This window comes from Myodes glareolus, chromosome 12, assembly GCF_982192425.1.
Source record: "Myodes glareolus chromosome 12, mMyoGla1.1, whole genome shotgun sequence".
Classification (NCBI taxonomy): domain Eukaryota; kingdom Metazoa; phylum Chordata; class Mammalia; order Rodentia; family Cricetidae; genus Myodes; species Myodes glareolus.
In genome coordinates, this window is record NC_142037.1 from 4,232,849 (window position 1) to 4,260,332 (window position 27,484).

The 27,484-nt window shown below is 42.8% G+C and overlaps 1 protein-coding gene and 1 long non-coding RNA gene across 2 annotated transcripts in view; one reads left to right on the forward strand and one right to left on the reverse strand.

The window, feature by feature from the left end:
* Nucleotides 1-544: 544 nt before the first annotated feature.
* LOC146892243 (uncharacterized) overlaps nt 545-27,484 on the reverse strand; it is a 29,737-nt gene continuing 2,797 nt past the window's right edge. Inside the window, exons 2-4 of the long non-coding RNA XR_015734612.1 lie at nt 15,107-15,209; nt 12,761-12,813; nt 545-616 (exon numbers count right to left, since the gene is read on the reverse strand). This is a non-coding gene — a long non-coding RNA (uncharacterized LOC146892243). The remainder of the gene's footprint in view (nt 617-12,760; nt 12,814-15,106; nt 15,210-27,484) is intronic.
* On the forward strand, nt 4,988-11,899 carry LOC148120089 (disks large homolog 5-like). The gene is made up of 6 exons (XM_087895864.1): nt 4,988-5,172; nt 6,516-6,678; nt 7,852-7,983; nt 8,644-8,827; nt 10,737-10,852; nt 11,784-11,899. The coding sequence occupies exons 1-6, from the start codon at nt 5,040-5,042 to the stop codon at nt 11,869-11,871; spliced, it is 816 nt and encodes a 271-aa protein (XP_087751990.1). The 5' UTR covers nt 4,988-5,039; the 3' UTR covers nt 11,872-11,899.

The following is a 27,484-nucleotide window of genomic DNA, read 5'->3' on the forward strand; positions in this document are numbered from 1 at the left end:
CCCCCAACAACGGTACAGGTTAGGTGCTCTGTTGTTTTATGAGAAGTCCCTGTAATGGCAGATGGTGAACATATTCAAAATTCAAAAAACAAAGTGTGAAATACATTTAAATTTTTAAACCTTTAACTGACATGTGACATTTGTTCAGTGGTAATATTAAAGGCCTACAATGTTTTTACATTTGAGGATATTCTATACATAAAGAAGATAAAATATGTCATGTGTTCATATTGACAATTGGGGCTCAAAACCATGGCTTTGGCGTTGAATTTTAAATTCCTGGTTCTCAGGGGCTCAAGTGATAATAGTATCACAAAATTAACGTTTTTAGTTCTTAGGCATAACAGGCATATATTACTAGAGACAAGGCAAAATATAAACAATCTCTGTTGTATAGCTAATGAAATTAGTATTGTGTCAGTAAAATTATGTAAGATTATGTATGCACAAATATGTTAGAATGCACACCAATATCTTTGATGCATTCTTGATTAAATCAGAATCCACATTCAAGAGGAGGCTGACCTGTCTCAAACAGGACTTACCGGGGAATGCTGGGAAGCTGTTGGTTTAGGCTTTGTGAACTGAAAGGGTTGTACTGCCATTCAGTTGTTATCTAGATGGATAAGGAAGATCGTGAGTAAATATTTACAGTGTCATTTGCCATACAACGTTAAGTCGAATCCATCGTTTTGCATCTTGCTGTACTTTTGCATCTAAGCCATCCAAATCTTTATGAAGGTGAGCAAAGTGCTTCCTCTGATGTGTGAAACTGTTATTAGTATTTTCACAACTACTCAAGCATGGATATCTGACAATTGCTTTTGGAATGAGTGCTATAGGGAAGTGGGTTTGCTCATAGAAAGTTGTGAACTATGTTTGCTATCCAAGGCTGTTCTTGTCATGGATGTGACATTTTGCCTAGGTAACTAACTGACTCTGATCTCACTGACCTGGCATTTTCAAATAAAGTTAAAAGATGGTTTTAATATGTACTCATAACAAATACATAACTCTACCTCCTCTTTCCTATGAGCTACACCACGTAGCAAAATGTACAGTAGCTTTCAGGTAGCAGGTGGTATTACTGTGTGTAAACTTTATATTAGCTATTTAAGCTTGTCTATAAAGACTTAAGATGTAAAACGACACACTAGTTTACTACAGTAAATTGCCTGACTTGATTTTTCTCTAAAATATTTCATCCTATTTTATAATATTGTTAATGCAAATCCAGAAAGCATGTCTTAGGTTGTGGTTTTTAATTTGTGGGCCACATACCCTTTGGGTCAGTGAAAGGACATTTTCACAGAGGCCATATATCGCATATCTTGCATAACAGTTATTTATATTATGAATCATAACAGCATTAAAATTATACATATGAAGTAGCAAGGAAATAATTTTATGGTTATGGGATCACCATGCCATGAGGAATTGTCTTAAAGGGGTGTAGTGTTAGGAAGGTTGAGAACAATTGACTTAAGAAGAGAAGGGTTTGTCCTGCTGTGCACTTCCCTTGAGTTCAATCTGTGGATGCTCAAGACCATTGACTTGGTTGGGACACCAGAGTAGCAATATAAGATGAGTGGGATCAGTGCTCCTCATGGCTGACAGGAAGCAGAGACATAGAGAGGAGAAGGAGTCAGGCAGGACAAGATAATCCCCAGTACCTCTCTCTCCAGAGGGCTACTTCCTCCATTTAGGCTCTGCTTTAGAGAGTCTCAGAAACTTCTCCGCAGGGCTGGCTCTCATTTTGAACAGTTGTCCTCCAGCTGTTGTTGCTACCTCTGAAGGTTGGGGACTCTTAGGAGGGGCTTTCCTAGGAGGTCACTACAGCTGTGCCTCTGTGCAGTAAAGCCTAGTCTAGGCCTACTTCTGGACTAGCTACTTGAGCCTATGGGCAGCTTTCTGGTATGCTGCCATGGAAACAACCTCAGCCTCCCGCCTCCACAGACTGAGCTTCCCCACCTCTCTACTCTGCTGAGATGGACTGAGTCCTAATAAACCATTCCACTCCCAATTGTTTCTGTCAGGTATTGAGGTGAAACCATATAAAACAAGGAACTGAGGTAGAAATTGACCTCATCACACTGAAATCTCTAGACTCAGACTGCTTCACAGGAAAAGTCCAGATTCTACTAGTTCTAGAGAAGAAATAATGTCCTTTTCAAATAAGACACAGTCTGCTATGTAGCTTTCACTGGCCTAGGACTCACTATGTACACCAGGCAGAACTCAACATTACAGTAATCCTCTTGTCTATGCCTCCTATGTGCTGGGGTTACAGGCTGGAACCATTGTGTTCAACTCAGCAATGACTTTTCAATGAAAGCTATTCCCAAACATAAATGAAAACAGTACCTCAATTCTGTGCTTCTTGTTTTTCAAATGGAGGTTTCTCTGTGTGGTCCTGGCTGTCCTTGAACTCACTATGTAGACCAGGCTCACCAAGAACTAAACAATCTGCTTGCCTCTCTTCTAAGTGCTGGGATTAAAGGGGTATACCATCATGTCTGGCTCTGCACCAACTCTTTTGAGGTTATGTTAGGCTTGTTTACAAAATTAAGAAAATCAAATAGTTATAGGCCTACTTTCACTTATTTACATAGATATTAATATTATAAGTAAACCCACCCATATATTAAAATATAGTGGAACAAATTGTGTGTTCCCAAGAAAACAATGTTAGGAATTACAAAATCTATCCATGTGTTTTATCATTTGGGTGGAATAAAATAGAAAAATCAATAGATACAAATGAAGCAGTTGATTAAAATGTTCTAAGCAAACTAAGAGCAGTTGGTCAGTTTTACTTCTTGAAGCCCCTTCTGGAGGCTGCAGGGTAGACATGACCATCCTTCTACTGCTTTGGTGGAGGACTTCCCATCAGAAGTCCTACCCCTTACTACAGAGGATAGGTCCCATATACAAGCCCAAGCCAGAGCTTATGTTGTTAAGAAATGGAGGAGTCTATTGTGCTTGATGATTTGGGGAAGACTGTATCCCATCTTCGGAGTCAAAGATGTTGGAAGCTTCTAAAGCAGCACCAGGCAGATCGTGTAAAGTCGGTGTCCTTGGTGACACAAACTGCAGTGCTCACACTCATCCTGCTAGTGCCAGTGGTGAGGTCTAGAATATGGTTTAGCTCTGGAGTATGATTTGCTTCCTCTTGTTGCTGTGTCCAAATCCTGCCCCTTTGGCTGCCATGAAAACTTCAAATCCTAATAAATCACTTTTTGTTTTGAAAGCAACTAGAGGCTTCTACTGTTGATCACAATGAAGACACCACAGTAGTCTTCCCTGGGTCCTCCTATTCTATCTAGAAGCCCTTTCCTTTCACAGGATGCACGGAGTAGGTAACACGTGATCAGGAGTTCTAGTCCAAATCCACGTGGCTCTTTCTGACACCCCCCTCTTCCTGCCAGGAATGGTGTTTTTGCTTTTTTCCCTTTTCTTTAAAGAGTACCCATTTTTGACCCTTTTCCACCACAGTTTCTGGCAGAAATAACATAGTTATCTGAATCTCAAATATTTAATTCTAGATATAAACCAGATTCTTCTGTAACTAGGTTTCTATCTGGTCCCCTCCTACCAAAGAAACCAAAAACTGCTTTAGCCAACCATGGTCATAAAGAGATCACTAAAAGTCATCATGACCACGAGATCTCTAGATGATTCTGAAATACATATTGATTATTACCAGTCCTTCCTTTCACTCTCAAAGGGAGACATTAACTCATGAATATTAGTGAAGAAGGGAACACGACTGTGATAGCTTTTCTCGGTTGTCAACGTTACTACATCTGGTATTAACTAAAACCCCCAAATCAAGGGCACACCTATGAGAGATTTCTTCTTAATTTGAAGTAGGAAGATTGACTTCTAGTATGGATCTTTGAGGATGGAGGTCACACCTTTAATTCAGATCTTTAATCCAGATGCAATCTAGAACACTCCTATTGGAAGCCTATATGAGTATATGGAGGAAGGAAGTGTTTACCCTTTCTCTGTTTGCTCTCGCCCTATCAGCACAACCATTCCTTCACTGGCATTAGAGCCCATCTCCTTAAGATTCCAACATATACTGCAGGCCAGCTGAGATGTCAGCCTTGTGGAGTGAGCGACTACTTTATTCTAGGACTTTTGATTCATAGTCAGTCACTGTTGGATTAGCTAGAGCACAACCTGAAAGCCATTCAATCAAATCCTCTTTCAATATATGGAGAGATCCATTTTATAACTTCTGTTACTCTAGAGAGCCCTGACTAGTACACAGGCATGGAGAGAGGGCAGTCTAGAGCAGTTTGGGTCTCATAACAGTCTCAGCTCACTTACAAATTATTTTTTTAAAAGATTTATTTATTTATTATGTACACAACATTCCTTCCATGTATGTTTGCATGCCAGAAGAGAGCACCAGATCTCATTATAGATGGCTGTGAGCCACCATGTGGTTGCTGGGAATTGAACTCAGGACCTCTGGAAGAGCAGTCAGTGCTCTTAACCTCTGAGCCATCTCTCCAGCCCCTCACTTACAAATTATTAACAGTCACTTTCCCATAACCTCAGTCTTCCCCAGGTGCCTTTTCACTTCAGAGGGCTCAACCTTCCTACTCCACATCATTCTGACTTAATTTTTTGGCATGCTTTATTTCTCATATTATTGGGTATGGATGTTCAGGAGGGGAAGGGCCATTCTTGGTCAGTGCTTAATAAGCCAGTTCAACCCTCTGTGGGTGAAGCGGTGAAAAGATTCTAATGAAGCAGAGAAATCTCTAGTGTTGGAAAAAGGAAGTGCTGAATGGCTTCCCTGTGTCACAGGAGAGACTCATGGAATTGAAACTCAGCTTCTGGTCAGTTCAGGGAGAAATAATTAGCAAGAAGGCAAAGGCTATGCCCGTGACATCAGCAACCCTTCTCTGGAAATTCTATTGTATCCTGGAGAGCTCTTGGAATCCTGTGATGTCACTTGTGTTGTAGCAACACCAACTGCCCTCAGGACATTCGATCAGTGGCTATAAGATTCGCTTATAGACATGTTGTCTAGACTGAGGCATCTATTTGGAAGAGAGAATGGACAGCATGGAGAGACCACAGTGAGGCAGAAGGAAGCAGGCCCTAGGTCTCACTGGAAAACAGGGAGAAGCAAATTGTTCTGGGGAAGACGCAGTGAGTTCAGGGAAGGGAGGTGGGGCACTTTCTGGATGTGGTGGGAGCAAACCCCTATCAAGGATTCATGATAATTAGTTTGGCTGAGTTGGGAATTGACAAGGCTATAATTGTTTTGTTGGGTACCCTCTGTTTTCATTCTGCATGGGGAAAGAGACCCAGAGGACTTAATGAGATTTCAGGTCCATCACTGCACTTCACCCCTTCTGTGGTCCTTTAGGTTGCATGTCACTAATACTAGGGAAAGGAGAGTGCCCTGGTGAAGCTTGAGGTTCTCATACTCTACATCACAGCCACCAGCAGGGCAGGAGTCACCAAGTGGGGCTGTCTTTCAGTTAGCTCTAAGGTTTCCAACTTACCCCCAGTGGGTGGCACACAGGTCTCCAGTTCATCCTGAGAAATTAGAGCTAGCTAACCTGGGCAGGGATCATTCCCATCCTGCCAGCTCTGGTTGTCCTGGGCTGCCAGTGAGGATGGCTTTGTGGATCTGGTGACTATGTTCTGCCCCTGCCTGACTTCCCTATTAACATGCAAGTCTGAAGCTCCCAGCGTGTAACATGAGAAAAAAAGTGGATCTGGGGAAGGCATGGTGTGTGCTAAACAGAGAACAGAGGGCTTCCTGGAGAAGGTGAACATGAGCTGGGCCTTCTGGTAGTGAACCTCAGCAGCTGGGAGCTTCTGGGAAGCAATGGACCTATACTGCTTCTCTGAGATTCCAAAGGGCAGACCCAGAGTCTAGAGTTTCTGATGGTTGATTGGGAGAATAATGAATTGTCCAGGCTGCAGATTCTTTTCTGGGAGATCTTTCATTTCATTCTAAGTGGAAAAGAGGGCAGGAGGAAGAAATTGACTAATGAGGGTCTCTTTCTAGCTGGGGTGTTGCTGTACACTTCATCCTCAGTGGATTCCTTCAGTTTCCATGGGAATCTGATGCCAATAGGAAGGGAGGGAAACTCCCCTGGCCATGCACCAAGGCTTCAGCCATTAGATGCTTTGGTCCTGGACACATGTGATCAGGATTCGGTGCTGCAAGCACTAGGGACAACAGAACTTACCTGCATCACATCAGATGTGAGCTGACCCTGTCCTCCAATTCTACTTGGCTGGGCTAGCTTATGCCTTCCAGGGCCAGGGGACAGCAATAGGGAGTGATGCATATGATTATCCAGAGGTTGATGATACGGAGCTCAGGGGTCCCTGACTGATGAAAGTTGCCCTGCTCTTTGGAACTTTCTCTGGGTTTTTAGCATTTTCTCATCCTATGCTTCTTTGAATTCAGCATGGACTCTCCTGGCCCTATGCCATTCAAGAATACAAGTTTATTTGTCTTTATCTGCCTTCAGGGACTACTGGGGAGGCACCATCAAAACTCTCCACCTTCACTGAGAAGGAGCAGCAGATGAAAAAGTTGGAGGAACTCACCAATCAGCTACATCAAATGACATGTGAGGCAGATGAGCTGCGTGAATTCTTGGCCAATTATACCGACAAGGATTTGAACAACAGGTAGTCACCATGCCCAGTTCTCTGCTGACAATCTTGACACTGCAGAAGCAATCACAGGTTTTCTGAATAACAGGAGACTGAAACTCCAGGTTGTTCTGGTGCCTTATTTTCCTAAGTACATTCGAGATGTAGAACTTGAAGCCTCAGTCGGAGTAAGATAGGAACAGAGGCTGTTTTGCTTCCTCCAAATGAAAAGCAGAGCCTATGGCCTGAATCATTGGCTGTGGCTAGAGACTGTAGCCACATGAGCTCTCCACATGCATTTCAAGAGGCCTTGACAGGTGTTGGCTTGTGGGAGATGCTAGGCGCTGTGAGTTTGTGGTGAGTCTTTGTACTTGACCAGCAGACAACTGTGAGCTAAAGGCTCCTGGAAGCAGCTGGAGAGACCTGGTCCCATTCATCCATCTAAATGTGATGCCTTCCGGAAGGCCTGGAGCCCATAGCTGGTCCTCTCTGGTCTTGATCTTTATGCTCTGAGACAATGCCACCTCCCTGTATTTCTTGGGCATCCTGATTGCATGTGGTGTATGTGTGTGTGTATGTGCATGTGTGAATGTGTGTGTGCATGTGTGTGTGTGTATATGTGTCTGTGTGCTCCTGGGAGTCTGGGGTCTGTGGCATGGCCTGAGGATTTTGAATTCTCCGAGTTTTGAGGTGATGGCACTGCTGAGGCCAGGGAAGCCCGTGTCGAGCAGCACACCTCTTAGCCACTGTGCTGCCCTTGGTGGAACATTGAAATCCCCTGTGGAGTTTAGAAAGTCATTCTAAAGTTGGGACTCCTCCCTGGAAATACTGATTATGTCCTCTGGTCCTTTGTGCAGCAATAGACACCCAGGAATTAGAATTCAGGAATTAGGCACCCGGTTATGAAGACAGGAGAAATGTGATCATAGGCTTCTGGTGGACCTAATTATGTGGCACAGATTCCTGGGATCTTCTTAGAGAGCCAATCTAAGCCCACTGAGGGTGCTCATGCTCCCTCTCTTAGACTCCTGACTCTTCTGTTCTGGGGGCAGGATAGGAAGTATAATAAGCACCAGAAGGTCCCAGTGTATAAGTGCCAGGCTGTGACATACGCTGGGCTAGGGCAATGTGTAACACAAGCCTCATTCATGTGATCCTAGGTGATGTGTTCATGGTATTCTTTTTTCCTGGGGCCATGCCCTACCACAGGCTAAATTTTGAGTTTGAGATGCTAAAAATGGAGCATAAGCAGGTGGTGAATGACCAGCTGAAACTGCCCAGGGAGATCAGTAAGGCCGTGGACAAGAGCAATCAGCTGATGGAGGAGACCGAATCAGTCGGGTAAGTGCCTGATTAGCTTGAGAGGGACCGCTTCTGCCCTCACTTGTCTTGGCCCAAAGTGAAGGCTCTGGTTCCAAACTGTCTGCCTCTTAGCAAGTAGCCTAGCCTGTGGCTGTCAGATTTGTGTCTCCTAGATTTGGTTTTGCTAAGTGTGAAAAGACACTGAGGCCCTCCCATCCTTGTCCTGCCAGCCTTCCAGGAGCCCTTAGAAAAATGGTTCACATCATGAAGAAGATACTTGGCAGCCCAAGGCCTATGGAGCTCTGGCAGGGGCTTCATAGAGCTGGTTTCCATGGGTTCCATAGACAAAGTTTACTCCTGTTGCGAGTTCTGCGCTCCTTCAGAGAATGTTTGTCCTCTTCCTGTTGAGGCTTTCCTAACACCATGAACAGTTAAGCACAGGTTGGGCTGCACCCTGTTCTCTTCTCAGAGGCACAGGATACCTTTTGATTACCAGGGCTTTCAGAAGTAGTTTGAATCTTCCTGGAATCTGCTTATTCTCTGGATTTGGCCTGCCTCTGAGTGATGCTGACTTGGCTACTGAGAGTTCCAGTCTTGGGCTGTGTGGGGGTTTTCAACTTTTCAGTGTTGGTAGCATATGGACGTAGGCATGGCAAATGGAGGCTGGCTGGGGCTCACCATTTTTTGGTGTTGGTCCAGTTACCGCCATGGCCAGGTCCTACGAGACTGGACTCAGCTGAAAAAACAAGTACATGTGTTGAGACTGAAGAACAGGTTGCTGCGGAAGGAGAAGACTGAACTGCAAGAGTCCTGTGAGGAGGTGAAGAGGCTCTTGAAGGAGGTCCATGAGAAGATCTGTGGCCCCTGTACTGAGCAGCAGCAGGTAGGCTGTGGCAGGGGACAGTCTGCCCACCTGTCCAAACATAAACATACAGACACCCATGTAAAGATTCATCCACCCATCTAGACTCCCACCTACATACCATCCAGTTGTGCTTTTTGTGGTCATGCACAAGGTTCTCTGTAGAGCTATCCTCCTACAAGAAACCAGATGTTTGGCCAGCAAAACCTCCTGTTCTGTTAGAAGCCAGAGAACATTCGGAGATGCGTCAGTCACGTATCACACCTCCATGACATTATGTTCAGAGGGCTACTATACAGGGAGTTACTTAGGGAACAGCACAGAGCTTTCTTTGATGAGGTCAGCTTGATGAGGGTGGTGCTTGACATTTCTCCCATCCTGGAGCTTCCAGTCTGGTGCTGACTGGATGACCATGGATGTGGGATGATTTTGACAGTCTGAGGGTTGGGGTGATTTGAGGCTACAAGAGAACATTTTCTCCAATCACCTCAACACAGGCTGATGAAGCTGTGTGCTCCTCTAGGCATTTTTAGACCCCAAGAGATGGCTAGCAATGTTGAGGCTCTCAGTTGAGCATACTCTAAATTTAACTGTTCATTCACCGTGACGTCCTCTTCATTTTTTCTGTTCACTTCTGATCTCTGGGGTCTGTGGGTATCTATGTAGGCTTGTATAAATGGGTGCAATGGTGAGTATGTTTGCAGGCTACATAATGAAATTTGGTGCTGTCCTCTGTTGTTGACTCCCTTATTCTCTTGAGCCTAGGCATTTCAATGTACCTCAAAATTTCTGTCCATGTTTCATGTCCACCTAGCTGTCTAGAACAAATGGACAGAAAACTTCTGTGACTCAGTGGTTGTTAGGTATTAGCAGAGGCAAAAATATTTATCTGCAAGAAATCCTTGGAGCAAACCAAAGAAATGTGGTACATGAAGTTTAGGAGGCCACTGTGGCAAATCAAGGTGTCTGAGAGGCAGGATTGGCTGGATGAGGTTTGTGTCCCTTCTCTGCTCTGGGTGAGTGGCAACTGCATCCTTAATGGTCAGGTGGCTCACTATGACTTCTCTGTCCCTTTTTCTCGTTATACATATTGTCTGCTCTCATTTTTTTTCCAACTTTGCCCAACCTTGGCTCAGTTAACCCTGGCATTGGAGCTTGGCCTGGATTTTATTTCATGAGAGATTCTGATGTACAGTGTGCTTCCAGCATATCTCAGTCCAGCAGAGTCCCACAGCCATGCCGTGATGTCAGAATGGGGCTGTCTCAGTGCACCCACTGGTCTAAAGCACTCACCATGTGCTGTGTCTGCAGCACTCAGTAACTGCTCTTATTCAGAGTTGTTCACTCTGAATTAAAATCAGTCTCATGGAGGACTGGGAGAAATGAGGACTCTCAGATGTTGGGCGTGCTATAAAACCATGCAATGCACTGAGAAGCCACACACAAGTCTTCAGAAAGTTGAACTACACTACCCAGGTGACTCAGTCAGTCCAGAACATGAAGTAGGTGTCCACAGAGAAACGAGGGAACATCAGGGTCTTAGCAGCATTCCTTAGAGCAGCCTTGAAGGAGAAACTACCCAGATGTCCATCATTCAAAAAGTGAAAAAGTATGTTGTTGCTGAGCCCTTCTATGGAATATTGTTCAGCATGAGATAATACATGTAATCACTTGGCACTGACTTAATCAGACGTTTCTTACTCAAAGAAATCGCACTGTGTTCTTCCTTCTTCTGACTAAAGTTAACTACTCAATAATATCCTGGTGATTGATTGTTCCTTATACTAGCATTAACTGGGTAACTATACAAGTTATTGTATTACACTGTGTTTGTATGTGTACATTAACATTCATGTGTATATTCATGAGTGTATGTGTGTACATGGGAGTGGGCAACCCTCCAGTGAGAACACAATCTTCTAATGAACAGGAGCAAGAAAGCCTGGATGAAGGACTGAAGAATGTCCTGAAGCAGAAGGAGCTGGTGACCCAGCACGGGGACTTGGCAGAAAAGCTGCAGCCTCATGTCAGTGTCCCTGAGATGAGGTAGGAGCCCAGCGGGGAGGAGCAGTTAGAACCAGGTAGCTCACCTGTACCTGGATTCTGTTCTTTTGGGGACTCTTGCAAGCTGGGTGTCTGCCTCTCGGCCGCAGTCAGGGAAAGATCACCTCAGGATATTGTGCTAGCCCAATCAAGAGCTTCTCCAGAAAACACCATGTTTGATCCTTAGTGTTTCTGGGAATTGTGCACCCCTTATTCCCTTCTGAGTTCTCTGGTATCTTCTCAATACCATGTCCTCTGTGTCTCCCCACAAATCTCCCTATGGTAGTCATAAACCTAGAAGGAGGGGGGTTAGTTGTGGAGGACACTGTGTGCTCCTGCCCCTTTATTTTCCTTCCAGAACATCACCTTTAGAGAGAAGTTCCTGCCTCTGGGCAGATCTGCATGCAGCACACTCCTGCTCATTACAGGCTCTCTGCAGTGTACATTGGTTATAAGAGAAGATTTAAGAGTTGGGGAGTTGAGTGCAGGAAGGTTTCTGTGCTGTGGGAATAATCAGAGCCTAAACTGGAGTGCTGTGTAGGCTCCCCTAGAGGGTCTACGTTGAGTTCCCCAGGTTGTGCACTCTCACCTGGTATCTAATCAAGGCCATGCAGATCTGTCCTGAGCTGTTACTCAGGCATTGCTAAACTGTTATTTTTCCTAAAATAATGTATCTAGACAACAGGAGAAATGTGCTATATTTTCTTGCCCAGCACAGTGTAACTCTCAGTTCATCTTCTAGAAGATTTTAAGAGCTGAGGAAAAAAATTCCAGGCCCAGGTGCACTCTGACCCTTCTCCCTTGGGGAATGCAGGAAACGACCTCAGCTGGAAAGTAATGATGGATTGTCCCGCTGAATAGAGCTGGTTCAGGCTCAGTAGCTAACTTAGCAGGACACCACCAGGCCTGCTCCCTAACTGCCTTCCTCCTCTAGGTCGGAAAATCTCCAGTCAGAGCTGGAACAGGTCACAAACCAGGATGAGAGCTTCCTGCAGACAGAGCTGCAGCAGCAGGAGCACTAAGTCTCACAGGCAAGTGAGCCACCTTTGCTTCCCAACCCATGCAATGGCATTCATAGGGGGGTGGGAGGCTTTTGACTCTGGTTCCTCTCTGTGAATAGGCATTGATTTTTTCTAGCCTGTGGTCTGCCAGGATGCTTCTGGGACTGACTGTCTTTTCTTCTCCCACAGCTGCTCTTGAGAGCAATGAGGAGGCCAAAGCAGCCACAGACAACTTGTGTCCATGGCGTTCTCCACCCTGGCATCAAGGCCTCCTCCTCAGAGGACACCCTGCAAGGCCCTGAGAAGGCGTGGCTATACTAGCTTTGAAAAGGCCTTGCACAATTGGTACCTGCCTTCCTACCATGTTTCCAAGGCCAGCCACAGGCTGTAGGACTGCACTACAAAATCTGCAGCAAGACTAAGCTAATAGTTTAATTAAGCAAGCTGCTAATTTTTTTGTTTGGTTTTCTTGTGAGTTTTGTTTGGTCTGGGTTTTCTTGTTTTCTTTGCTATGGTTTGAAGTTTTGAATTCATTTTATCTTCCTTTTGTTCCTGTTGTTTTGGTATTTTGTTAGGTTATTTAGTGTTTACATTGTGCTCCCTTAAAAGAACTATTGAGTAAAATAAATATATTTTTATTAATAAAAAAGTTATTTCCCACTCTTCACTCTTCAGACCAATTTATTTGGTCAGTATTGCTCTAGGCCCTGATTTTGTCTAGCCTGTGGTTTAGCCAGGCTGCTCTAGGTCTGGTTGCCTTTCCTTTTCTGACAGCCACTCTTGAGGGAAAACTGAGGAGGCTGAAGAAGCCACACATGACCACATGACATGCTCCACCCTAAGATCATGGCTTCCTCCTCCGAAGACACTCCTTTCCAGCTGTGAACTCACCAGTGAGGCAAGTACTCACCCTCCAGGTGATCTTTCCCCAAACAGATCCATGGGTCTGTTGACTCAATAATCCTGCAGAAAAGAAAAAATCAAAAATGAGCTTGGGATACAGAAATTCTGAGACAAGAATTACTGAGAACCCTGACATTCAACATCTAGGGGCCTCCGTGAGGGACATAACAACATCAAGGGTAGAGATGTTGGTGAGCAGGACTTTTTCTGACAGTTTAATGTCACTGCCTCGGCAAGCTGACTGAGTCCTCAGCTCTCACTATGTGGTGGAGATTCTCCTGTCATGGAAGATTGCGTTGATGTCCAGTTATTCCAGACAGACAGATTTCCAATTTTTTTTTTTTACTCTGAAGACCAATTTCTTTGGTCATGTGTAGTGTTTCATTCCTGTAGCCCCAGAATGTCCTGTGACCCCAGAACTCTTGGGTGCCCATCTTAGGCTATACAGTTAGTTCCCAGAAAGCCAGGGCTGCACAGGTGGACTGTGTTTGTTTGTAGATGCTGTTGCCAACTTCGTGTATACCCATTTCATGACAGATATGTGTGTATGTGTATGTGTGTGTGTTGCATCCTTATTGTTATATATTTAGCTATCATTAAACTATAGTATTCTGTTTAATGAAATGAACATGTGGAACAAATGAATGAGAAACACCACAGTATTGTTCTAATGCCTCTCAGGATACACAAACATCTACTAAGGTCATGTGCAAAAACTTTGTATCCCACTTGCTGCCTGGGCCATGGTGCTGTCCCTGCCTGGGCTGCTGCCAAAGGCCATGGCCCTGATAGAGTTGTGGGCAGCAATGCTGGTATCTGTGACTTCAGTTACTACTGAGGGCTCTGCAGCTACCTTCAGTCTAGGCCACTGTGTTACTCACAAGAATATGCTCCCACAGGGGCCAAGTGTGTCTTGGAGTGCTGAGCTGCCACTCAGGACCATAATAACATTTGGGCCAGGACTGTTGCACTGTTGCTGAGAACCAAATCTCAGTCTATGTCTCTGCTGAAGCCAGGGTCTGAGCATTTATGTCCAAGGCTCATGCTGCCATCAAAGACAGTGCAGAGCCTGGATTATGAGCCATCACCTAGGCCCACCTGGGGTCTGCTGCTGGGTCCATGCTGATCTGAGTGACATGCATTGACAACCAAGGCCATGGTAACATCTATGCCCAGGATGAAGCCTAGGACCATGTCTGGGTCCATGTTACAAATGCAGCCAGGGTCTGTTGATATCCATGGCTTATGTTTCCAATCAAGAGACACACAGAAGTAGAGATCTAAGTCACCACCTAGGACCATGTTAGTCTCTGAGGGCTACACTTCTGCTGGGGCCACACAGATCTGAGTGGCCTATGCTGTCACCAGTGGCCATATGTGTCCTCTGGGCCTGGGCTGCTGCAAAGGGCCATGTCTGCCTCTATTGCCATGCACAGATTAAGCCCACTCTTCACAGGTTGCAACACTAGGGTGAACTGGACCTGCCTCTCCCCAACTATAATAATCAGGATGCTGGGTCCTGCACCTGGACTGAGCAGCACAGTAGAGCTGACCCTGTTAGCAGCAGTGCAGGGAGCTGGCCCTTTGTGGTCTGAGTGTGTGAGAGCTCGATGGGAGGGCAGAGAATGGCCTCTCTGCATTCTGGGAGACCTAACTGAGGCAGTGCTGGAAAGCTTGTGTGGGTGGTGAAGATGAGGGAAGCCTGGCAGATTAACTAACCCAGCTACAATACAGGCCCAGAACCAGGGCTATCCCACCCCAACATCCTCTTAATCTAGGAACTGCTGGAGCAAAGAGGGCCCGGATCTGCAGACCAAAAGCAGCAGGAACTCCATGACACAAGCTTCAATAGGATATCCAAGATGAGTCCCAGTGAGGATACATTATTTATAGTGTAGTAGAAGTGAAAGATCTGGAAAACTTACAGGAAAAAATGTATGGACTGAAGGGTATACTACGTGACTCATGGGGCCACACTGCAGAATCCTCACCAAGATTTTGTTTGTTTTTGATTTTGAGTTTGGGTTTTTCTTTTAAACTTTGTTCTGTTTGGTGGGGAGGTAGCAAGAGCAGAGCACAGATGTGAGGGAATGGGTAGGGGGAAGAGTGGGATTGGATGCATGATGTGAAACCAACAGAGAATCAATAAAATATTTTTTAAAAGAAATTACAATAACAGGAAGGATCTGTCTCTGGTGTCCTTGAAATACAGCATCAGGGATAACCACAGAGCAGACAGAATGACTTCTAAGATATGTTGGGCATTTTTATTCTGTTTTGGTGCTGTGCATTAACTATGCTTTGGTTTAATTTTTCAGATTATTTAGTACACATATATGTATGTATGTTTTACCTGCTGAAGGGTGGTGCATTACACGCATTCAATTCCACCAGCAGCCAGAAGAGAGCATCAGATTCCACCTGAACCTGGAGGCTTTTTATCTGCACTGTTGTTCCTTTGTGACAGAAAGAAATACTGAAAATTATGGCACCATCTCTTCAGCCCCTACAATTGACTTATATCCATCTAGCCATGTGTGATGTATTAGTTAGACTGAATCACCCTCAAGAAATAAGAGAAATTTAAGGAGACCAGAAGGGACAAATTCATGATATAGGAATGTGAATTGCCTTAGAATGCCAGACATCCATGCGAGGCTTTCAAGATCCTGCTCCAGCATCATGTGTTGTCATGGCTTGAGTAGGTCTCGCACATCTCGTCCTGGAATGACAGTGCAGATTAGGGAGATCAGGTGAAATGCAGAATTGAGAAGACTCTCCTGGTGGTAAAGCTGTGGTTAGAAGTCTCTTGGGGCTCCAACTAAGTGTTGGAAGGAAGCTTCAAACTAGCAAGAGTGGATGGAGCCTGCAGCAAAAGTCAATTGCCTCTGCTGGAGAGCACATCTGTGCAAGGCTAAGCAGGGAGAAGGATGGTTTATTCTGCTGTTTTACCACAGCAGAGCTCACTGTATATTGAGGAAGGTTTTCTTCCAGATGACTGATTTATTCTTGTGAAGCTCTCCAGAAATGGGTCTGACTCCTGAGACTGACACTGAGTCACAGTTAATGTGTGGAGGAAGTAAACTTGTGGGTCCACAACTGGTGCTGAAAAAGCTCACATTAGAGACTTAACAGCACAGCTGAAAGCTGTAGAAAAAAATATCAGACTCACCCAGAAGGAGTAGAAGACTGGAAATAATCAAACTGAGGGCTGAAATCAACAAAATAGAAACACAGAAAACAATCCAAAGAATCATGAAACAAAGAGCTGGTTCTTTGAGAAAGTCAACAAGACTGACAAACCTTTAAATAAACTGAAAGAAAAAAACCATATGATCATTTCATTGGATGCTGAAAAAGCATTTGACAAAATTCAACAGCCCTTTATGATAAAGGTGTTGAAGAGATTGGGGATACAAGGATCATACGTAAATATAATAAAAGCTATTTACAGCAAGCCGACAGTTAACATCAAATTGAATGGAGAGAAACTCAAACCCATTCCACTGAACTCAGGAACACAACACGGCTGTCCACTCTCTCCATACCTCTTCAATGTAGTGCTTGAAGTTCTAGCAATAGCAATAAGACAACATAAGGGGATCAAAAGGATTCAAGTTGGAAAGGAAGAAGTCAAACTTTCGTTATTTGCAGATGATATGATAGTGTACATAAGCGACCCAAAAAACTCTACCAAAGAACTCCGACATCTGATAAACACCTATAGTAATGTGTCAGGGTACAAGATCAACTCCAAAAAATCAGTTGCCCTCCTATACACAAAGGATAAAGTAGCAGAGAGGGAAATCAGAGAAACATCACCTTTCATGATAGCCACAAATAGCATAAAATATCTCGGGGTAACTCTAACTAAGGAAGTGAAAGACCTATTTGAAAGAACTTTAAGTTTTTGAAGAAAGAAATTGAGGAGGATAAAAGAAAATGGAAAGATCTCCCTTGTTCTTGGATTGGGAGGATCAACATAGTAAAAATGGCAATTCTACCAAAAGCAATCTATAGATTCAATGCAATTCCCATCAAAATTCTTCACAGACCTTGAGATAACTATAATCAACTTTATATGGAAAAACAAAAAACCCAGGATAGCCAAAACAATCTTATTCAATAAAGGAACTTCTGGAGGCATTACCATCCCTGACTTCAAACTCTATTACAGAGCTACAGTATTGAAAACAGCTTGGTATTGGCATAAGAACAGAGAAGTCGACCTATGGAATCAAATAGAAGACCCAGATATTAACCCACAAACCTATGAACACCTGATTTTCAACAAGGGAGATAAAGGTATGCAATGGAAGAAGGAAAGCATCTTTAACAAATGGTGCTGGCATAACTGGATGTCAACCTGTAGAAGAATGAAAGTAGATCCATATCTATCACCATGCACAAAACTCAAGACCAAATGTATGAAAGACCTCAATATTAATCTGACCACATTGAACCTGATAGAAGAGAAAGTGGGACGTAGGCTATAAGACATGGGCACAGGAGACCACTTCCTAGGTAGAACCCCAGTAGCACAGACAATAAGAGAATCAATGAATAAATGGGACCTCCTGAAACTGAGAAGCTTCTGTAAAGCAAAGGACACTGTCACTAAAACAAAATGGCTACCTACTGATTGGGAGAAGATCTTCACCAACCCCTCATCAGACAAAGGTCTGATCTCCAAAATATACAAAGAACTCAAGAAACTAGACACTAAAACTCTAATTAACCCAATTAAAAATGGGGGTACTGAACTGAACAGAGAATTCTCAACAGAAGAAGTTTGAATGGCCAAAAGACATTTAAGGTCATGCTCAACCTCCTTAGCGATCAGGGAAATGCAAATCCAAACAACTGTGAGATACCATCTTACACCTGTCAGAATAGCTAAACTCAAAAACACCAATGATAGCCTATGCTGGAGAGGATGTGGAGTGAGGGGAACACTCATCCGTTGGTGGGAATGCAAACTTGTGCAGTCACTGTGGAAATCAGTGTGGCGGTTTCTCAGGAAACTGGGAGTCAACCTATCTCAGGACCCAGCAATTCCACTCTTGGGAATATACCCAAGAGATGCCCTATCATACCACAAAAGCATTTGTTCAACCATGTTCATAGCAGCACTATTTGTAATAGCCAGGACCTGGAAACAACCTAGGTGCCCCTCAATGGAAGAGTGGTTAAAGAAGGTGTGGAACATATAAACATTAGAGTTTTATTCAGCGGTAAAAAACAATGACATCTTGAATTTTGCACGCAAATGGATGGAAATAGAAAACGCTTTACTGAGTGAGGTAACCCAGTTCCCAAAAGAGGAATATGGTATGTAGTCATTCATAAGTGGATTCTAGCCATAATTAAAGGCCTTTGAGCCTATAATTCGTGATCCTAGAGAAGCTAGATAAGAAAGTGAACCGGAAGAAAATCATATAGTTATCCTCCTGGATATTGGAAGTAGACAAGATTGCCAGGCAAACATGGGGGCACGGGGGTGGGGGGTTAGGGGTGGATGTAAGGGAAGCTGGGTAGAAAGAAGTTGAGAAGGGGAGGATTCGTGATAGTTTGGGGGAATGGGATGGGTGGGATGGAGGAAGGATGGATATGGGAGCAGGGAAGTAAATATCTCAACTAAGGGAGCATTTTAGGGTTTGTAAGAGACTTGATTCTAGAGGGGGTCCCAGGTCCAAGGAGACATCCGCACATTGTTCCCTGGGCAGCAGAGGAGAGGGTCCATGAACTGGCCTCGTCCCATAACCATGCTGATGAATATTTTGCATATCACCATAGAACCTTCATCTGGCGATGGATGGAGGTAGAGACAGAGTCCCACATTGGAGCATTGGACTTAGCTCCCTAGGTCCAAATGAGGAGCAGAAGGAGGGAGAACGTGAGCAAGGAAGTCAGGATCACAAGGGGTGCGTCCACCCACTGAGACGGTGGGACTGATCTAATGGGAGCTCACCAAGGCCAGTTGGACTGAGAGCGATGGAGCATGTGACCAAAATGGACACTCTGAACGTGGCGGGCAATGAAGGCTGACTGACAAGTCAAGGACAATGGCATTGGGATTTAATTCTGGGGCATGGTCTAACTTTGTGGGAGCCTGGTTTGTTTGACTGTTCACCTTTAAAGACCTGTATGGATGGGGGAGGACCTTGGACTTCCCACGGGGCAGGGAATCCTGACTGCTCTTAAGACTAAAGAGGGAGAAGGAAGTGGGATGGGGAAGGTGGGGAGGGGGAGGTGGGGAGAGAAAGAGAAAAGGGAGGCGGAAATTTTTAATAAAAAAAAGGGTGACAAACCTTTATCCAAAGTAATCAAAAGGCAGAGAGTGAACATGCAAATTAGCAAGATCAGAAATGAAAAGGGGGACATAATCACAGACACTGAGGAAATTCAGAGAATCATTAGGTCTTACTATAAAAGCTTATATGCCACAAAGTTGGAAAATGTAAAAGAAACGGACTTGTTTTTAGATAAGTACAATTTACCAAAATTAAATCAAGATCAGGTGAACAATTTAAATAGACCTATAAGTCGTGAGGAAATAGAAACTGTCATAAAAACCTCCCGACCAAAAAAAGCCCAGGACCTGATGGTTTTAATGCAGAATTTTGTCAGAACTTCCAAGAAGACCTACCTATACTCCATAATGTGTTTCACATAATAGAATCAGAAGAGTCATTGCCAACCTCTTTTGATGAAGCTACAGTCACCCTGATTCCAAAACCACACAAATACCCAACCAAGAAAGAGAAGTACAGACCAATCTCACTCATGAACATCGATGCAAAAATTCTCAATAAAATTCTGACAAACAGAATCCAAGATCACATTAAAAAAAATTACCATTACGATCAAGTAGGCTTCATCCCTGAGAAACAGGGCTGTTCAACATACGAAAATCTATCAATGCAATCCATCATATAAATAAACTGAAAAAAAACCCATATGATCATTTCAGTAGATGCTGAAAAAGCATCTGACAAAATTCAACACACCTTATGATAAAGGTTTTGGAGAGGTTAGGGATACAAGGATCATACCTAAAATACAATAAAAGCAATATATAGCAATCCAACAGCAAACATCAAATTAAATGGAGAGAAACTCAAAGCCATTCCACTAAAATCAGGAACAAGACAAGGCTGTCCACTCTCTCCATATCTCTTCAACATAGTTCTTGAAGTTCCAGCAAAAGCAATAAGACAACATAAGGAGATCAAAGGGATTCAAATCAGAAAGGAAGAAGTCAAGCTTTCGTTATTTGCAGATGATATGATAGTGTACATAAGTGACCCCAAAAACTCCACCAAAGAACTCCTACAGCTGATAAATAACTTCAGTGAAGTGGTGGGATACAAGATCAACTCAAAAAAATCAGTAGCTCTCCTATACACAAAGGATAGGGAAGCAGAGAGGGAATTCAGAGAAACTTCATCTTTTACGATAGCCACAAATAGTATAAAGTAACTTGGGGTAACTCAGGAAGTGAAAGATCTATTTGACAAGAACTTTAAGGCTTTGAAGAAAGAAATTGAAGAGGACACCAGAAAATGGAAAGACCTCCCATGCTCTTGGATGGGTAGAATCAACATAGTAAGACTGGCAATTCTAACAAAGGCAATCTATAAATTCAACGCAATCCCCATTAAAATCCCAACAAAATTCTTCATAGACCTTGAAAGAACAATAATCAAATTTATATGGAAAAACAAAAACCCAGGATAGCCAAAACAATCTTATACAATAAAGAAACTTCTGGAGGCATTACCATCCCTGACTTCAAACTCTATTACAGAGCTACAGTATTGAAAACAGTTTGGTACTGGCAAAGAAACAGAGAACTTGACCAATGGAATTGAATAGAAGACCCGGATATTAACCCACAAACCTATGAACACCTGATTTTTGACAAAGGAGCTAAAAGTATACAATGGAAGAAAGAAAGCATCTTCAACAAATGGTGTTGGCATAACTGGATGTCAACCTGTAGAAGAATGAAAACAGATCCATATCTATCACCATCCACAAAATCCAAGTCCAAATGGATTAAAGACCTCAATATCAATCTGAACACACTGAACTTGATGGAAGAGAAAGTGGGAAGTAGTCTACAACATATCAGCACAGGAGACCACTTCCTAAGTAGAACCCCAGTAGCACAGACAATAAGAGAAACAATGAATAAATGGGACCTCCTGAAACTGAGAAAGCTTCTGTAAAGCAAAGAACATTGTCATTAAGACAAAAAGGCAACCTACTGATTGGGAGAAGATCTTCACCAACCCTGCAACAGACAAAGGTGTGATCTCCAAAATATATAAAAAACTCAAGAAACTAGATACTAAAACTCTAATTAACCCAATTAAAAATGGGGCTCTGAACTGAGCAGAGAATTCTCAACTGAAGAAGTTCAAATGGCCAAAAGACACTTAAGGTCATGCTTAACCTCATTAACGATCAGGGAAATGCAAATCAAAACAACTTTGAGATACCATCTTACACCTGTCAGAATGGCTAAAATCAAAATCACCAATGATAGCTTTTGTTGGAGAGCATGTGGAGTAAGGGGAACAATCATCCATTGTTGGTGGGAATGCAAACTTGTGCAACCACTTTGGAAATCAGTGTGGCGGTTTCTCAGGAAACTCGGTATCAACCTACCACAGGAGTGGTAACTCCTGGGAATATACCCAAGAGATGCCCTATCATACTACAAAGGCATTTGTTCAACTATGTTCATAGCAGCATTATTTGTAATAGCCAGAACCTGGAAACAACCTAGATGTTCCTCAATGGAAGAATGGATAGAGAAATTGTGTAATATATACACAGTAGAGTACTACTCAGTGGTAAAAAACAATGACATCTTGAATTTTGCATGCAAATGGATGGAAATAGAAGACACTATTCTGAGTGAGGTAACCCGGACCCAAAAAAAAATGAATATGGTATATACTCACTCATTAGTGGATTCTAGCCATTAATAAAGGACACTGAGCCTATAATTAGTGATCCCGGAGAAGCTAAATAGGAAGGTGAATCCAAAGAAAAACATGTAGTTACCCCCCTGGATATTGGAAGTAGACAAGATTTCCAGGTAAAAATTGAGAGCTTTGTGGTGGGGGTTGGGTGGAGGTAAGGGGAGATGGGGAAAGAGAAGTTAGAAGGGGAGAATGGGGAGAGCTTGGGAGAATGGGATGTTTGGGATGGAGGAAGAGTGGATATGGGAGCAGGGAAGTATGGATCTTAATTAAGGGAGCCATTTTAGGGTTGGTAAGAGACCGGACTCTAGAGGGGTTCCCAGGTATCCAAGGTGATGTCCCAGCTTGTTCCTTGAGCAGCTGGGGAGAGGGCACCTGAACTGGCCCAATCGTATAGCCACACTGATGAATATCTTGCATATCACCATAGAACCCTCATCTGGTGATGGATGGAGATAGAAACAGAGACCCACATTGGAGCACTGGACTGAGCTTCCAAGGTCCAAATGAGGAGCAGAAGGAGAGAGAACATGAGCAAGAAGTCAGGACTGCGAGGGGTGCGCCCACCCACTGTGATGGTGGGGATGATCTAAAGGGAACTCACCAAGGTCTGCTGGACTGGTACTGATGGAGCATGTGATCAATTCGGACTCTCTGAATGTGGCTGACAAGGAGGGCTGACTGAGAAGCCAAGGACAATGGCACGGGGTTTTGATTCTATTGCATGTACTGGCTTTGTGAGAACCTAGTCTGTTTGGATGCTAGGAAGGATGGTCACTTTCCTAGACCTGGATGGAGGGGGGAGGACCTTGGACTTCCCACGGGGCAGGGAACCCTGACTTCTCTTTGGACTGGAGAGGGAGGGGAGGGGAAATTGTGGGAGAGAAATGGGAGGAGGGGAGGAGGTGAAACTTTTTAATAATAATAATAATAAATAACAATAATAGTTAAAAAGAAATTATTAAAGAAACAAAAAAGAAAGTAACTGAAAATAGGAATAAGTTTATAAAGTAAAATTCCTCCTTCCTATCTTTTCGGCACCTGAATTTCAAAATGGTAAAAGGTCACTGTCCCTCCATTACCTTACAGAAGTCTAGGTGAGTGTTAAAACCACACTGGAGATGAGAGAGGCAAAGGACAAAAATTACATAAGAATGCATGAGCATACTAGCATACCTCCATCAAAACATTTGCACCACTTTCAATTTTTTAACTCTATTTCTGTTTTGGCATTAGAAATTATCAAATATTCTACCATTTATTCTTGGTTCTGTGGCACTCTAAAATACTTTCATAACTCCTTATAAGTACTTTCTTATAAAATATTCTGCCATTCATTTCAATATATAAGACAATCTAAGAGACTTTCACCACCACAAGTTAGTGATCACATTCCATTCATGTGGACAATGTATAGGAACACCTGTTCATGTGGGATGGGTAAGAGATCTGAGACCCATTCCAGCTGCTCCACAGTATCACATGGACAGACAAGCTGATGACTATTTTTAGGTTTAATTTCAAGAATCACTAATTTAGCAGGGTGTGCTGGCATTTGTCTTTAGCCACAGCACTAAGGAGGTAGAGGCAAGTGGTTCTCTGTGAGTTCAAACCCAGGCTCCTTGTCTATATATTGAGCACTATGACAGGTATATGACATAATAGAGATTCTATCTCAAATAAATAAATTACTAGTATACTACAAGACCTACAATGCATGTAAACTGATATTCTTCCTTAATTCATTCAAATCCAATGTGGTTTTGGACTGCTTATCAACTGCATAGTTCACAAAATACTATTTTCTGTAAAGCAGATATTTTTAAGGGTTTCACAGGGTAGCCTTGGCAGTTTTAGAATTCACTATGTAGACCATGGCCGGCTCCATCTCTCAAGTGCTAGAATTAAAGGTGTGGCACCACATTCAGTCCAGACATTCTTCAAACTTGACACATCAGACATAAAACCATTGCCTGAATTAAGACATAATCCCATCCATAGCCTTAATTTAATCATAAAACCTGGAAAAGTTTCTCAGGGTTCCATACAATGAAGGTATCACAAATTTTAAAATTAGAAATAGGCCATAACACATTTAAAGCAGTATTCTAATTTTAAATATGGTCCTTTGACTATTTTCAATAAATAAGTTAATATCCCATATTGTAAGAAGGCAACAAAAGAAACTTCCTTTACATATTTTAGCATCCTTTTCTACAGCTTATTTAGATAATTTCACTCTCATAAAGTAGGTAGCTCTTGACTCCTTTCAAAATGCACTTCTGGTACTTACAAGTTATCTACAGGTTTACCCTTTACATGATCCCCTGGCATCATTTTCTAGTGTAAAAGGGGCTACAGGATCCAAGAAAAGGTCTGGGTGTTTTTTCATTTGCTTCCGCTTTTTGAGACAGGACCCATGTAGCCCAGGCTGGCCTGGACCTCAGAACCATCACCCTTCCTCATTCTAGTGCTGGGATTGCAAGTGTGCCCATCAAGCACAACTAGGGAAGAATTTTAAGTGTCAACTTGTATTTGTCTTTTCTATCTCAAAACAGGATTGACTATTTGTTCCAAACATCTTAGAAATGTTCTTCACTCTGGGTGAAGAGATAATCAGAAGAATACATCATTGTGAGCATCTATTCTTCAAATAGGAAGACTGATCCCAGAGAATGGGGTGTTGGGACACGAGGCCGTGGGGACATAGACAACGGGGTGATAGTGGTGGAACACAACAGAAGGGATTCCAGACTGGTAGACTGAAGCATATTTATGACATAGTGAAACACATTCATGGGAGTCTTGTTACTCAAGTAAAAACATAGTCTAGCCAGGCACAGTGAGTATGCCTTTAATTCCAGCACTCGGGAACCACTGGTGGATCTCTGTGAGTTCCAGGACAGCATGGTCTACAGAGTTAGCTGCAGGACAGATAGGACTGTTACACAATAAAAAAACTGTGCAATTTATTCTAATTAAACATTTTTTGGAGATTCAAGATGTGATTATTTGTTACCCTTAAAAACATATTTTTGACTGGACTCAGAAGTAGAAACTCTCAGCAAGGATAGTTTAAGCCTCAGCAATCTCCTCCTGGTACTTTTCTTTGACTTCCTTGATATTCTTGGCCAAAAGTTTAGCATGTTCTGCAGTATCCTCCATGCTTTTCTTAGTACAATGTTTCTTCAGAGCAATATATCAGTATTTTTGGTGTAGGACACACAGAGTAGCAAAAGATGCTGAATCTTGGATACATTGATCTTGGGCTTCTTACCTTCTATGCTTAAGAGCTTTCTGACAAACACGAGGGTTAGGGTTAGGGTTAGGATTAGGGTTAGGTTAGAGGGATTAAAAAGCTTTCTGATTCTGCTAACTCCTTTAGGTCCCATCTGAAGAGGTACAGTAGTATTCGTTAGTCCAGGAGTATCCTTCTCTCCTTTTTTTTTTTTTTACAATATCCAAGTTGAGAACACTCATATTGGCATCCACACTGCATTCACAAACAGTCTTGCCCTTCCTCTCTCCAGTTCTCCTTGGTCTATAACAGAAATGGCCCTTACTCAAAAGCAGGGACACACTACCATGGGTCACAACACCTTACTTCATGGGAAGACTTTTTTGTCATGCCCACCACTGATTCAGACCACATAACCCTTCCACTCTTCACCAGAGAATCATCTGCTTCTCCGTGGTCCTGCCCTTTCACAGAATACACAAAGCTTGCATTCATCATGTACTTCCGAGAGTTTCTAATGGCCTGTCACTGGGAAGAAGATATTCAATTTCATCTTGACACAGACGACTGCCTAAGAGGTGCCACAAAAAAGAGGCCCTCTAATTAAACTCTTCAGGGCGAGTTGAGTAGTACCAGGTCCATTTCTTAGTTTAAACATGTCAACAGTGCCTGGCACATAAGCAGAACTAATAGTTCTTAGATGTAATTCGCTATCTTACAGACTGATCAGTTCTCATTGTTTTCCTTTCAACTTAAAATTTGTCTTAGCCTTGTCATTTCCATTACCAAGGAAAATTATAAATTTCTTAAAATATGTAGTCTAAGAACAATTATACTACCTTTTATATAGTACTAGTCTGTTTTAATTTAAGAGGTGTTTAAGAGCTGAATTTGTAAAGACTGGAAAATATCCAAATAGCTACATTTACACAAACAACTATGCTACTTTCTAATGAATGCTCTTACTAAACTGGTCAATGGCAGTGCTAACAGCATGTTACAAGCTTAAGAAATGTTAAATAATGAACAATTAAAACAGATGCTGAAATGCTGGCTCCTAACTTACAAGTTTAAAAGAAGCAAAATGAAGTTGTGGTCAGTGCATAAACACTAGGACCACAAGATTCCATGGAACGAGCACTGGGCTCAAGAGGATTCTGGGCGCTTCAAATGCAGCTTATTTAAATTGGGCTGTGCAATACATGGGGAAGGACTAATTTTGAAGACAAAAAATTCTTTAAGTATGCAACCCATTGTATGTAGATAATGCTATGACTATGTATTTGTATAGGTAGTCACTTAATAATTAGACTAGGGGCTAGAAAGATGCCTCAGCAGTTTAGAGCGCTGGTTGTTCTTGCACAGGTCCTTTGTCCCCAGTATTCACATGATTGCTTATCACCATCTGAAACTCAAGTTCCAGAGTATCAGACAGCTTCTGCTGGCACATTGTAAGATATAGTATAATTTTAAAGGAGCATGTATATGTAATATGTCTGAATTTTTACTTTTGAAACTCAGGAAAAATGAAAAGCTCCCTGGGTAAAGAAGAAGAGAACAAATGATGACAAGCTTCACTTAGGGTCTAGTAGAATGGATCTACTGGTATCAAATGGGTTCCTTTCCAGGAGAATGACCTTGACACTCTGGCTCTCACACATGCACCAAACTTCCTATAACCATCACAGATGTGATTCAATACCTTTCACATTCAAAAGGCTAAAGGCAAATTACTTAACTTCCTTTTTCCACTAAAACCTACCCAGTCAAGGAAAAAAAGTAAGTACCTATGGCACACTCAATAACCACAGAAGACTCCCAAACTACTATGGTTACCAATCAGGTCCAAGGCTATTACAGAAGAGAGGTACAAGGTGTGACTTCACAATAATGAATGAGGAGCTTCAAAAGTACCTTAATTCTGGGAAAGATACAGTAAATTAACAGAATGAAATAAATAAGAGTTTTATGTGTATAACACTCTACCCACATGTATGCCTACACTGCAGGCAATAAGAGGGCACTGGCACACATTACAGATTGTTGTGAGCAATCATGTCTCTCCCAGTACCCCAACAGCTGGCAAGCAACAAAGAAAATCACACACAAGACTCCATAAGGTTATAAACTGATTGGCTCATTAGGTCAGGCTTCTTGTTAACTCTTATAACTTATATTAACCCATTATTCTCATCTATGTTAGCCATAATGGCTCCGTATCTTTCTCTGCTGGGCAAGTTACATGCTGCCTCTTCAATGGTCTGTACAGAAATGGCTGAGAGAGAGCTTATGCTTCCAGAATACTCCCAGTCTCTTTGCTCCACCCCTACTTCCTGTCTGGCTTTCCCGCCTATACTGCCTGCCTGGCCAATCAGCGTTTTATTAAAATATGATTGACAGAATACAGATAATTCTCCCGCACCACTCAGGACCTCTGAAAAGCATCCAGGGCTCTTAACCTCTTAGCCATCTCTCCAGTCCCTACAGAGACAGTTTT